Below are 13,623 nucleotides of genomic sequence, written 5' to 3' on the forward strand. Positions count from 1 at the left end.
AAAGTGTGCTGGCAGTTCCTGCTTAAAATAATGAATCTTGTAAATAATTTTATCAGGTTCTGTGAAAGGTGTAGAACTGGTTAAGCTGCTTTTTCTTGTAGTTGCTGACAGCTGTTTTCATTAATGGGTCTGTTTCAGAAAACAGAATAAGCCTATCGAGTCCCTACCAGCTTAGTAGTATGGAAATGATTCCATGTTTGTTAGGCAGCATTTAGTGTGGGGATAAAGCTATTAAGTGGTTTTAGAACTTTTTAAAGCCTTTTCATTTTAGCCGGCTGTACAGCAGGTCTGCTATCAACGAAACCAAATGATTTGGAGCTGGGGAACAGCCTAACCTTTTGTTTATGCTCACCCAGATTGCTTTAACCAAGTCTCAGCTGCTTCCTCAGTTCAGAAAAGCTTTAAAACCATCTTTAGTTCCAGAGCAGGTTTAGTCTAACTTTCACTTACACAGGAATTTTGAAAAACTTTTGTCATAGGTTACTTTGAAGTTCACTCTCTGTATATAAAGACAGATGATTCTTACTTTATTTGCTCAGTTGACTTGGAGGTGAATGAATCTGATTTCCTGAGTGGTGCTGTCTTGGCTGGAAGGTGCTATTCTGCATGACAAAGCTGTACCATCTTCTGGTTTTGGCTGCTTTTCTTCTGCCCATCAGGATTTATCCTTCTCACTTCATGTTAATGAGTTTCTTACTGCATAAGGTGACATTCATACTACCCTTGCCGCAGTTTTCCAGTTGCAGAGGTCTTAAGGCTGATGCTAATCTCAGTGCTCAGTCAAATAGCCTCTGTTGTACATACTGTCTAAAACAGTACGCACGCATCGTGATGGTAACGTTACTTCCAAAAGAAAAAGCTTTACGTGTAAGAGTTGGACCAGTACAACCCCGTGTGCTCTCTTGGCTATTGTGACATTGTTTATACCCCTTTGTAAGTGGGGGAAGTAAGAAGTCGTGCTATAAGGTATCTTCAGTTCAGCAGAGCTCTGTTTATCCGGGGGTTGTATTGGTGGCTTTGCTTTTTTAAGTTATGCATGGATGAAAGTTCTGAGCTAGTGTCTTTGGCCTGGGGGTCTTCAAGGGTAAGGTGTGGAAATGTACCCTAGAGACCATGCAGCAGATGGAACTGTAGCATAGACCATCTGTAACCTGAAAATACACCATGGAAACTGATCTAACTTCAAATGAATATGAGACTTTTACAGAAAAAAAGGTAATTAGCTGAACTGTGGTAACAGTGTTATAGCTAAAGCTTACGAGTGCCTTATTTTCATAGGTTTCTGTCCTCTTATTGTAGCTTACCTAACTTTACAACTGTTACAGCAGTGGATTTATATTTAAATTGCAAATTGAAGGAAAGAAAAAGACAAGGAATGGGTGACCTGTGCTTTTCCTGTCTTTTAATATAAACTAGTTGCAATTCTCAGTGAACCGTATCAGTTTTGTGTTTTTATCTCAGATACTCTTGTAGGAGTCTATGCCTTGCTCTTCTGGCTATGAATTTTTTCAGCCTCAGCTTTTTCATTTAGTCAGCTCATACCGTTTGTGTAGTAGCCAGCTTTGTCCTTGATCCTAAATAGTTATTTTCCCTTGCTACTGTTGGCTTCTTGTCTATTTATAGAGCGATCATACCTCTCTCAGCATTGAGGTTTCTGGATAAACACGTTGAAGGGGGTGAGGAGGGGAGTCTCTTGTGTGATAGTCTCCCTCCTGTTCTCTGGGTCATCCTGGCAGGTATGCTTTGTTACTTGAATTGCAACAGCTCCCTCTTGTTAGGAAATAAACTCTTAGTAAGAGTGTGGAATTTGCCTGCTTCATGTCAGCACTGCAGTGGCTTATTGTTTTGTGGCTCCTATGGCATTTGGCCTAGCCAGGGCCAACTTGTGTGTTATTTCCGCCCTCTGCGCACACCCATGCCCGTGGTATTAATATCTACATGGAAGCAGTGTTACTGCATCTCTCTGTATCAGTTTTTGTTGCTACAGAGTGGAGTGCAGTTTAATGAGAAGGCTATGCTTTAAGTAGGGTTGAGGTAGTTCTGCAGGTGAGACTCTACTTCTACTGAGCCATATTCTATGTGCATTAATTCAGGTAATACGTGATTGCCTGGTGGTAGCTATACTAAATTTGTCATATCTGCATTAAAAACACAAGGTCTTACCAATGCCCCACACGTTATTTTTTAATAGAGGATATTCTTGGCTTTTCTCTTCATGGAATGAAATGAACATGTACAGTTTAAGCGTATTTCATGTAAGTGCAGGTTATTAAAAGCATACAAGAAGTGGTGTATACTGAAGTATTCTGTCTGGTTGAATACCTTATAGTCATGGAATAGATACATACTTGTGGTTAAATCAGAATGGTGGGATGTGTCCATAGGGGAATCTCTTGACTGCCCCAGGTTACAGCTGGCTAATGCTGTGTGGGAAGAGATAAATATTTTTATCTCCTCTCTTGGCAGTTAGTGAATTGCATTTAGGAATGAGTAGTTCTTGTTGCTGGTGGGTGTGCAATGATCTTATTTCCAGCACTGAATTACTCATCTTGCTTTATTAGGTTTCTCTGGAATTTCTTCGTCTTCAGTAATTACAAAATTTGTCATTGTGCTGCTTGCCATGCTTTCCAAATGGTTAAATAAGGCTGAACAATTTCCTTCTAGGGAAGGCTGGATTGTTTTTCTGGATTTAGAAAAATGTACTTGTTCTGAAAGAGTCTAAGGATCGCTTGGAAGATCTGTTCTTACTGTGTTAGGTATTAATGATTACATAGAGTTTTATAGTAGTGTAATCAGTCTCACTTGTTTACTTCCCAGACTTCATCTAAATGAAAATGTTGTACATGATCCAGAGTTAAAATGTTAAGGAACTAAGGCATTGCAATAAATGCTGAAGCTGATTTACAGATTTTGTTTGGGGATTTTGCTGAATAGTTCAAACAAGGTGAGCATCTTTGCTGAAGCTCCTTTAGACTCTGGATGTAATGTCAGCCTTTGGACAGGGTCAGGCAAGCTGTTAACCCACAGGACCACTGCAGAATCCAGTGTTGCTAATTGGGAGATAAATATGGCTGTAGTCAGACCTAAAAACTTTCAAAGAGATCATGAAATCTGTTTTGCTGAGTGCTGTATGGGTAGTGTAGGATAGCTGCTGCCTTCCCTGGAATGCTTTTTCTGATGAGCAAGCATTTTGCAAATAGCAGTGAGCAGAACAAATGCACCATCTTAACAAGAATTGTTATCTGTAAAGGACCCAAATTAGTTTCAAAGTTCTAAAGATGATCACAACTAGAAGAACACACCAGTGTCAAAGCATGACTGTTGCAGGTTCTGAGGAACTAGAGAGACTTGCTAAGGTTTGCAAGATACCTAGTGCAGGAAGAGTAGTTTACCATGTGTTTTGCTCTGAACAGTTACTATGGCAACTGTTTACTTTTGAGACTTGTCTTTGAATACTTCATGCTCATTAGTGAGAAGGGCATACGTAGATACTACCATTTAAGATCACTGCAGTAGAAGATCAGGAAAGAATTACACCAGCTTCCTTAGATGTAGATTTTTAGGCATACTAGAAAGGCAGTAATCATCCAGGAAAAGGTGGTGGTTCTGTACACCGTGATTTCTAAGGAAGCATAAAACCCAAACAACATCACAGAACATACTGAAATTCTCACAGTGTAAAATCTAGTAGGATGTATAGCCAGTTTTTTTTGAAATCAAGGTCTTTGTTGAATGCCTGGTTAGTACACTCCTTTACTACAAACCCGCTGATTAAAATGGTAACTGACTGCTGTTATTACAGAATCCAAAATACAGTCTTGCTGATAATTACTACTCTGACATTTGTTTAAAAAACACTGTTTCAAGCATGTTGCTACTTCCATTTGGAAAAGAGAAAATTGATCCATAGCATCTATCTAAGAAGCTAAGTTTAAATCATGAGCAAATTTTATTTTGTCTGAAACAGTTACTTGGCTCAGTGCAAGAGGTAACTGGGTGTAGTGGGTTTGCATGACAAGGTTTTGGTAACGGGGGGGGGGGGGGGGGCTACAGTGGTGACTTCTGTGAGAAGATGCCAGAAGCTTCCCCCAGGTCCAACACGGCCGTTGCCAGCCAGCTCTGAGACAGACCTGCTGCTGGCCAAGGCTGAGCTAATCAGTGACAGTACCTCTGGGATAACATATTTAAGAAGGGTGGTAAAAGAAACAACTGCGCAAAAAAAACCTGCAGCAGAAGAGAGGAGTGAGACTGTGTGAGAGCAGCCGCCCTGCAGCCCCAGGTCGGGCAGGAGGGGCAGGAGGGGCTCCAGGCACCGGGGCAGAGGTTCCCCCGCAGCCCGCGGTGCAGCCCACGGTGAGGCAGGCTGTGCCCTCAGCCCGTGGGGGTCCATGGAGGAGCAGATCCCCACCTGCAGCCCGGGAGGGTCCCACACCAGAGCAGGTGGGTGCCCGCAGGAGGCTGTGACCCCGCGGGGACCCTGGCTGGGGCAGCGTGTGCAGAACTGCAGCCCATGGGAAGGACTTAGATTGGAGAGGTTTGTGGAGAGCTGTCTCCCACGGGAGGGACCCCACGCTGGAGCAGGGCAGGGCGAGGAGGAAGGAGCAGCAGAAACAACATGTGATGAACTGACTGTAAACCTGTTCCTTGTCCCGGTGTGCTGCTCAGGGGGAGGAGGTAGAGAAATCAGGAATTAAGCCTGGGAAGAATGGAGGGGTGGGTGGAAGGCGTTTTTCTGGTTTGAATGGTTAACACATCAAACTGATTTTCCCAAAGTCGAGTCTGTTTTGCCTGTGACAGTAATTGCTGAGCGATCTCCCTGTCCTTATCTCAACCTGTGGACCTTTTGTTCTATTTTCTCTCCCCTGTCCGGTTGAGGAGGGGAGCGATGGAGCCGCTTTGGTGGGCACCTGGCATTCAGACAGGGTCAAACCACCATACTGGGTAAAGTATATCTCCGAAATACAGATCACAAAAAAGAAGTTTTAAAAGCATTGACACTGCAATGTGATGATAAAGCCTTTTCTTTATACGGACCAGTCACAAAACAAAATTTAAATGAAAATGTTTCCTCATCTAAAAGGTCTCGTGCATAGAAAAACAAAGTGTCTCTCTTAGCATGTTGTTTAACTTCTTGGGGTGTGGCAAGGAAAGAGAATTCTCAGCTAGGACAAGAATTTGTATGTTTCCCAGTGAAAAGTATTTTCCATGGCAGTGAGTCATACTGTAACTTGAGGCTTTCTTCAAACTATTTTTTGTAGCTAGTTTGCTGTACAAGTCACAAGTTTCCAGAGACTGACTGTGTGGGACTTGTTAGGATTTTAAAAAATCATAATCTTGCTGCGTAGCAGCATTTTTTTAATACTTTTTTTTTCATATCATTTGCTTATGTATTATGAATCTTTAAAAAACCCAAACCAAACCAAAACAGTATTTTATCTCTGTATACGGTCCATTTTTAGACTCAGACTATTGAATGCATAATAACACTGCCAAAAGAGCCATACAAATGCATGGCAATACTCTCCTCCTGCCAAATTAGGAAGCTGTCAAACTAAATTTCACTGATGTCCAAATAGAATAGAAATTAAGCCTTTTATCTTTGTGCATCCCCTTGCAGATGGAATGTACAGCATTCTCAGATGCCTGCTTCTCATCAGTCCTAACAGCTTAGCACAAATAACTTCCCCGTCAAGAGGTGGGCCTCCTGCAGAGTAATTGCAGTTCCTGGAAAACAGTAGCTCTCCTAATTGTGAAAAGGATTGAAATGTTAGCGCATCTGAAATGTTATCCACTGGTGACAGAGAAGGGAAAAATCATCACACCTGTCAGTGAACCTGGAATCCACACCTTGAACTTTGCCTGACACTACTGACAATTTTCACTAGATAAACTGGAGCAAAGTGGCTAGTTAAGTGAGCACAACTCTCAGGATTGACTAGCCTCCCACTTAGGAAGATGAAGCCACCAGACACGCCATTACAATGAGAGCTGTTTAAAAGGCCAGAAAAGAAGCTAAATCTTGCTCAAAAATATGAAGTTGTCCAGAAAAGGACAGTTTCAGCCTCAAATCTAAAGTTTTCCCTATTCTGGTGTATGTACAAGGGTGACAAATAGGCATCTCAGCTGAAAGCCTTTCGGGACTTTGTCTTTGGGCCTCTCCCTATTTCCCTTGCTGTAAAAGTTTAATACTTATTACAGTAAAGTTTATAGTAATCCTTGACTGTAATACAAGGAAACTGGAGATGTAACTGTTTTGCACGTGTTTGAGTCTTCTAGTTAAACTGCTGTATGTTCACCTTTTCAGAACCCATCTTCTGTATGATGTGCAGAAAAGGGTGCTCTCTCCTTTTGCTTCCCTGTTAAAACTGTACAAAATAACTATCCCTTACGGTTTGGTCTCCCTGCTGCTTTCCATATATCAATAAACAACATTTTGTGTGCCTGTGGGAGTATAGTTATAGCAAAAAGGCTTTGTGTATGCAGCTTGAAGTTTGAATAAATATATGGGCTGAACAAATAAATACACAGTGATCTGGTTGAGCTGGGGGTGGAGGGGCAGAGTTCATTTCTGCCCAGCATAGATTGTGGCTTCAGACTCGGCTGGCTTGAGCAATGCTCAGATGAGACCTGTCACCAGAGTACCTGCTCAGCCGAGAGGGAACAGTGTGCCCAGGCAGGACAGTCAGTGCCGTAGGTAGTGTTTGTTCTTGCTCAGGGCCTGATGGAAGGGTAGTCGCTCCTTTGAAGGATCAGGGTAAGAAGTGTTAAAAAACCCACTTAACCGTTAACTGTGACTAGTCGGTTGGGCTCTGATAGATTCCACTTAAATTTCGAATATTACTTCCTGTGAGAAGGTTCTTGAAAGCCCAGGCATTAACGCAATTCTACTGAAGTCAGAAACTAGTTAGCTTGCTTGGGAGACCACCCTTCCCCCATTTGCACACAGAATTTAAATTCTGTTCTGCAGAGACATGGTACTTTCTTCTACTGATTGAAGTCCTGTAAGAAAGCAGCACTTGGCCCTCAGCTTTATTTGAGCAGCACTCAGTTCCTTTGAAACTGGGATTGTTCCCAGAGCATTCAGGAATGGCTTTCATAGCAGCACAGTGCTTTAGTTTGGATAATGTATGCTGGCCTTTTCTCACTCCTGAGGGCCTGAATATGGTCTTCTCTTTACATAGAAAGTAGGAAATTCGTAGTGCCTTGTCCTAGCATCTAAAGGACACTCTGTGCCTGCTACAAGCCACCGTGCAACTTGGCACAACCTACAGCCAAGGATTCGGGGAGTAGAGGTGGGGATAATAAATTCTTCATGGCTCTGTTACATGCTTAGTGATGTAGAAGATGCTTGGATAGAAGCTAACATATAGCTGTGGTGGGGGTTTTTTTGTCTGTGGGCGCTGTGTTGATCACGTGTTTAGGCTTCTGTAGTTCTGTATATGTGCCCTGTCAGTTTGGTTAAATATTTTCTACTCTGCAGCTACCTCCAGAATACATGAATTTTAACTTTTGAGTTTAATCAATGCATTGGACAGCTACAGTTCACTTTTTAGAAGACAGGTATGGGTCAGGCAGGTGATAGATGTCCCTACCTTTGTGTAATCATTTTCCGCTCTTTGAAGGTTTGAACTGCCTTGAAAGGCTGGGATCACCCATTCTGCATCTGAGCTGCTGTCAGACCACAACAATCTGAATTGTGCCTGCACCGTGTGTCAGCACACTTGCAATTCTGCTGAATGACTCAGAGCAGGGAATGCAGGTGTGGGCTGGCTTCCATGCATGTGCGGGATGGGTGGCATGGGCCCACAAGCTTGCTGGGGTAGGCTTATGCAAACAAAATGTTTTGAACAAATTTGAATTAGTAGAGTGACTTGTTACTTTCTGTTATGTGGCTGTGCCTAGCAGCCAGAGCCTTGAAGCTACCTGTGGTTTTGTTGGACCACGGCCAATGTATTGCAAGGCTCATAACTTAACAGGAGCTTGCATTTCTCTAGCAAAAAGGTCTTGACTCTAACCTGTACTGATAAGTCATGTTCAGGAGCAAAGTTCATCTTGTATATACAATCAATGAAGTCCAAAGCTAAAGATCTTATGGAATGCTGATGAGCTTTTTCAGCCTTTAAAAAAATCTCTACTGCTAGTTACCTATCAGCCTGGCTTATCTTGCTCCCAAGGAATATTCGCTTTTGTTCCAAGGTTGAGTGCTGCTGTTAAACTACTTACTTAATAGAGAATTACTGAAGTCTTGAATTTCTGCTAAGTAAGAGATAGATATGTAAATAGGAGAATGGGGGAATTGCTCTTCAAGTCTTAAAGCACAAAAGTTGATAAATTAAATACTTGCGTGTTATAGATGGTGGGTACAGAATTAACCTTCTCAGTTTATAAATACCTATGAAGTTGTTCAGTGAATTCCTTCTTGTCTCATGTGTCTTTTGCAGGTATTCGTTACAGTTTGGATGTTAGTGTGGATGAAGTGAAAGCCTTAGCATCTCTAATGACATACAAATGTGCTGTGGTTGGTAAGTGATAATTTTTCAAGCAAGGATACAATCTTGATTTCAATCAGTACTGAGGTAATTTACAGAAAAAAAATCTAAAAGGTTTGAATTAATTTTTAGACACTAATCTTTGACTAAAATCCATAGCAATATGGGAAAAATATATAGTAACAAAAATAATAATACATATTCCCTCTGCTGTTACTGTAGATACTTGGATAAAGTTGCATTTTCATTTGAAAAGTCCATATTCTGCTAGCTACCCCCTCCTGTAAAAGTACTGTATCTTGAACTCAAATCAAAGTATGACAAACTTGGATTAGGAGGGGGCTAATTTTAGGGGGAACAGATGGAGGCTGTAAAGGACTCAGGCAGGGGAGCTGTGGAAGGAAAAGGATAAAATTCTTTATGGGTTGTAAAGTAGTATAATTCATACACAGCTGTTAAATTGTGGAGGGGTTTGGAGAGAATCTGCAGATTATGTGTAAGAAAACAAAGTACTTTCTTAATGTATATAGAGACACTTCACTTAGGACTTCCAAACTAAAATTTTTAGGCTAAACCAGTGAAATATAAACTGTAAAATCTATTGTTTCTACTAGTGCCAAGTACAAGTGCTTGAAGCATAGAAAATTTAAATCATAATCTTTTGAATTTCAAAGACCATTTTCAAGCTGCCCTTGAAATATTTCTCATTTTTATAGGAGTACCTAGATAAATCATAGCTTAGCTTGTGAAGCCCTAAATGTGGCAAAACCAAATTCACTGCTAAAATCAGATATAATTACACATATTACTGATGTGTTCTGCCTTTATTGTTGAAAAAGTAAAATAATTTTCCTTTGCATTCTTGTAGATGTGCCATTTGGCGGGGCAAAGGCTGGTGTCAAGATCAATCCCAAGAACTACACAGTAAGCTTAATCATAGATAAAAATTTGGTTATCTGCAGTACTGAAGCCAGCCAGTTAAAAAAGCTCTTCTAGGGCGTTATTGACCACTTAAAACTTCCTGCCACTTCTGCCTGTGTAAAGGCTGAATTTAGCTTGTGCATGCAATAGGTAGGAAAAGAATTTTTAACAGGTCTGTGTTTCAGAAGTGAAATATTTCCATTATTTAACTTACTACTTCCTTTCTTAAAGTCAGGAGACTACAAATAATTTGGAGCCTGATTTTTTTTTTTTTAAGTTGATACTGTTAGTAAAGGCTTAAATTAAATTACTCTTAGAAAAAAGTTAATGTTTTTGTTTATTTTGACAAATAGTTTTATGCTCCATTAAACCTTTCTATGCAGTGTTCCAGTGTGAATAATAACTAACTTGCTTTATAAAAGGTTTACTGCAGGCTTGCCTTCTTGCCCTAATTAAAATAACTCGTACAGAAAGGAATACTAGGATATGTAACAGATATCCTAAGCTCAGAAATCTGTAAGAATTTGTGTGAAGTTGCTCAACTGCATTGATTACACAATTAGCAGGCCAGCTATCGCTGTTGCTGGTTATAAATCTCTCACATAGGATATCAGATTTGTTTGCTGGAAATCTCTGCTATAAGCACAGGTGGTTCTTTCTGTGCCACACTCCTGACTTGTCCTGGATCAGAATGTACGGAAAGAAAGTCGAATGTTTCCCTGTGCTGCCTGAATTCCAAGGGTCTGTTAGGGGGTGGCATGTAAATGATGTAAATATGAGTCATCCTTTCTTCTAAAAGAAAAGGGCATGTTTTCATGCTTGGGTATAAGTTCTAGTAAATATTCATGAACACTAATGATTTCTTGTGATATTTATTGCATTTTCTCTATAGGACAATGAATTGGAAAAGATCACGAGGAGGTTTACCATGGAGCTAGCAAAAAAGGGCTTTATTGGTATGTTGTGCAATTGTACTATTAAAATTTAGGAATCTGATTTGTTGTGCATTGGCAGCGTCTACTAGATGGTATCCTTAAATAACCAAATTTTTGAGAGCTGTAAATAATTTGGGTATAGAACTTTCAGCAAAGAGTCATAAAGAATTGAGTTACTGCATCTTAGTGCATTTTAAAGGGAACTGTGTCTTAACTTTTTTCTGGTGGCTGTTCTGCTATGAAAAGCCACAAAAGCTGAGCTCACAGGATGCAAAATGAATCGCATTTCTCTTAGAGGTACATTATAAAATTGTGACCAAGTTTGTTGCAATTTTAATATCTAATATCAATCTGTTCACTGTTACTGTTTCCTGTAGTCTCAGTTGAGGCTTTTGGCAGATATCTGAGGAAACAGAGGAAGGAAATAGAAGATCCACCCCAGAGAAAGTTGATGGCTTCACCCTTGGCAACCACAGGCTGCAAGAGAAGCGTAGGCAAGAAGCATAGGTGCCTGTTGTAACAGAACCTCAGCTTCTGTAATGTTAGTAGGTGTTTCATTCAGACTCTCAACCCTTGAGTAGTTCTGATAGCTTGCTGTGTGGAATTGCTATCTGGAAGTCTCTGGAGAAAGCTCACTGTTACTAGCTCAACTTCTATTTAAATGGAGGATCTTTACCTGGAGGAGGTTCTTATTCAAGTGAATAACAAGGCATGTACCTAATTAAAGGTCTGTCATGTATTCCTGATGTCTGACTGCCCCGGGAATGTGTATCCATTTATCTGCATTTTCTTGCTTTTCAGCCAGAGAGTTTGTCATAGAATCGTTTAGATTGGAAAAGACCTTTGAGGTCATTGAGTCCCAACCCAGCACTGCCAAGCCCACCACTAAACCATGTCCCTAAGTGCCACATCTATGCGTTTTCTAAACACCTCCAGGGATGGAGATTCCACCACCTCCCAGGGCAGCCTGTTCCAGTGCTTGACCACCCTTTCAGAGAAGAAAATTTTCCTAATATCCAATCTAAACCTTCCCTGGTGCAACCTGAGGCCGTTCCCTGTTGTCCTGTCCCTTGTTCCCTGGGAGCAGAGCCCGACCCCCCCTGCCTACAGACCCTGTCAGGCAGCTGCAGGGAGCGATAAGGGCCCCCCCCAGCCCCCTCCTTTCCAGGCTAAGCCACCCCAGTTCCCTCACCTGCTCCTCATAAGACTTGTGCTCTGGACCCTTTACCAGCTTTGTTGCCCTGGTCTTCCAGCCAGAGTGTTTCTCGTCTAAATTAAGGTTCTTTATAAACACCCTCATTGATGTTACATGTGACTAGGGTAATACTATACACTGTGCCAGCTATAGCGATTGTTAGCTCAGTGACAATTAAAATGGTTTGATTAAATTTGCCTTCCTTTTCTGCTCTATGGTTGATGCTATGCAGCTTTCACAAACCTTTTAAAAATACTTAGAAAAAACAATTGGTAGGGGCAGATGTGCATTTAAAATCTTGCTGAGCAAGTCCCTCTGATCTTAAATATGTTGGGCAGATGCTATTTTTAGTTATCTGGAAAAATCAGACCAGATTTGGGTTTTTTGCAACAGATGTGTGAAAGTTCTTTCAAAGGTTTATTTCATCAAGAAAGATGTACTGTCTCTTTCTTGAAGTAAGCAGTAAAATCAAATGGATGTGCTACAGTGCAATGACTAGGAACAGCTGATCTGCAATTTTTAAACTCACCCAGGATGAAAAGGAAATTCTAATGCAAAACAAAATTATTAACGTCACGGTATATAGAAATCATACCTAGATAGCGCCCTTCCTGTTGTTGCAGCAATGATTGTAAAAAAAAAATATTCTTTTGAAGCATTCTCATATCACTTTTCATTGACAAACTTACATTCATTTTACTGAATGGCTTGTGTGAAAGCTTAGAGGTTTTGACAGTATTGTACAAATGTGTGATACGGAATCTAAAACTGAACTGAATCCAGAAGAATCTGTTGCTTGCATAATTAACGGAGGATTAAACAAGAAAACAGTTTCTCTCTGCCAAGGCCTGCACAGTTCCCAAGGGAATAATGGTTGAAGATAGCTATTCATGTTTGATCCTTAAAAGCTGTTTTCATTGTTGCCAACAGGACCTGGTGTTGATGTGCCTGCTCCTGATATGAGTACAGGGGAGAGGGAGATGTCCTGGATTGCTGACACCTATGCCAGTACCATAGGACACTATGTAAGTTCTGAGCAGAGGCTCTGAAGCAGGAAAGCTTTCTTGGCCTTTGCAGAAATCCTTTTATCTAGACATTTATTACCGTGCTGCTTAATAATATAATTGTATTTAATTAACTTGATCTAAATATATTCTTGCAAACTCTAACAACTTAATTGGTGGGAGGATTTTAGGGTAGCTTAAGTTAAGTTTGTCTGATACAATACTGATTGCAACTGTTCAGCAAAAAAAAAAAAATACACTGTTTTTAAAGGCCTCATCCTTAGGCTAAAATTGGTTTCTATTTCTACCATTCCCTTTTGGTTTTCATTATTACTTAATAATTTAAATGATAGTTGTTATAGTCTTGAAGTACTGAAATCTTTCCATTTTAGACTACTGAATTTACAAGTGTTATTAAGTAAATGCTCATGGGTTTTGTGCATTCAAGAGCCCATGTAAATTAAGTTTGCACTATTAGTATACCTTGTAAAAGTATTAAAAATTCTCTGTGGTCCCCTAAAAGTAACAGGTAATCAGTGTAGACCAACAAATTCTCCAAAATGTAAAGCAAAAGGACACCAATAAAACTTACTTCCCAGAAGGCAATAAAAAAAAGGAAGTTTTTTTAAAACTAGTTTTTAATTACAGCCCTTAATTTGGCTTTTGTCCTTATGTTGCTGGGGTTATTTGTATCTGTTTTGACTGTACCAAAAGCATAACTGTTGACCAAACACTTCTGTTGTATACTTTTGACAGATTGCATGAGGAAAAAAAAGTATTATGTACAACTTACTTCTTGCAGCATAGTGTCTATGCTACCAAACTTCCTAGCTTCTCTTTCAGATGTTGTTTCTGCTACTCCAGCAGGTCATACTTTGCTAAGGAGTCTTGCCATAGCTTTGCATTGGCGTGTTAATATGCTAGGCTATTGCATGTTTGCCTATCCCCGCTCTTTTTGAATTGAAAAGACTCTTTCTTTGCACTTTCTGCAGTCCCTTCCAACAGTTCCTCCAAAATACAGCATGTTGTACACCCCCAGTAATGAGGCATTAGAGCCACCCAACACGTATTTCTCTTTG

At 40.4% G+C, this 13,623-nt stretch overlaps 1 protein-coding gene across 1 annotated transcript in view; it reads left to right on the top strand.

The window, feature by feature from the left end:
- GLUD1 (glutamate dehydrogenase 1) overlaps window positions 1–13,623 on the top strand; it is a 31,850-nt gene that overhangs the window by 5,325 nt on the left and 12,902 nt on the right. Inside the window, exons 2-5 of the mRNA XM_080402827.1 lie at window positions 8,442–8,522; window positions 9,358–9,413; window positions 10,303–10,366; window positions 12,471–12,565. Of these exons, the coding sequence (XP_080258953.1) occupies window positions 8,442–8,522; window positions 9,358–9,413; window positions 10,303–10,366; window positions 12,471–12,565 (296 nt within the window). The remainder of the gene's footprint in view (window positions 1–8,441; window positions 8,523–9,357; window positions 9,414–10,302; window positions 10,367–12,470; window positions 12,566–13,623) is intronic.

This window comes from Falco punctatus, assembly GCF_963210335.1.
Source record: "Falco punctatus genome assembly, chromosome: 9".
Classification (NCBI taxonomy): domain Eukaryota; kingdom Metazoa; phylum Chordata; class Aves; order Falconiformes; family Falconidae; genus Falco; species Falco punctatus.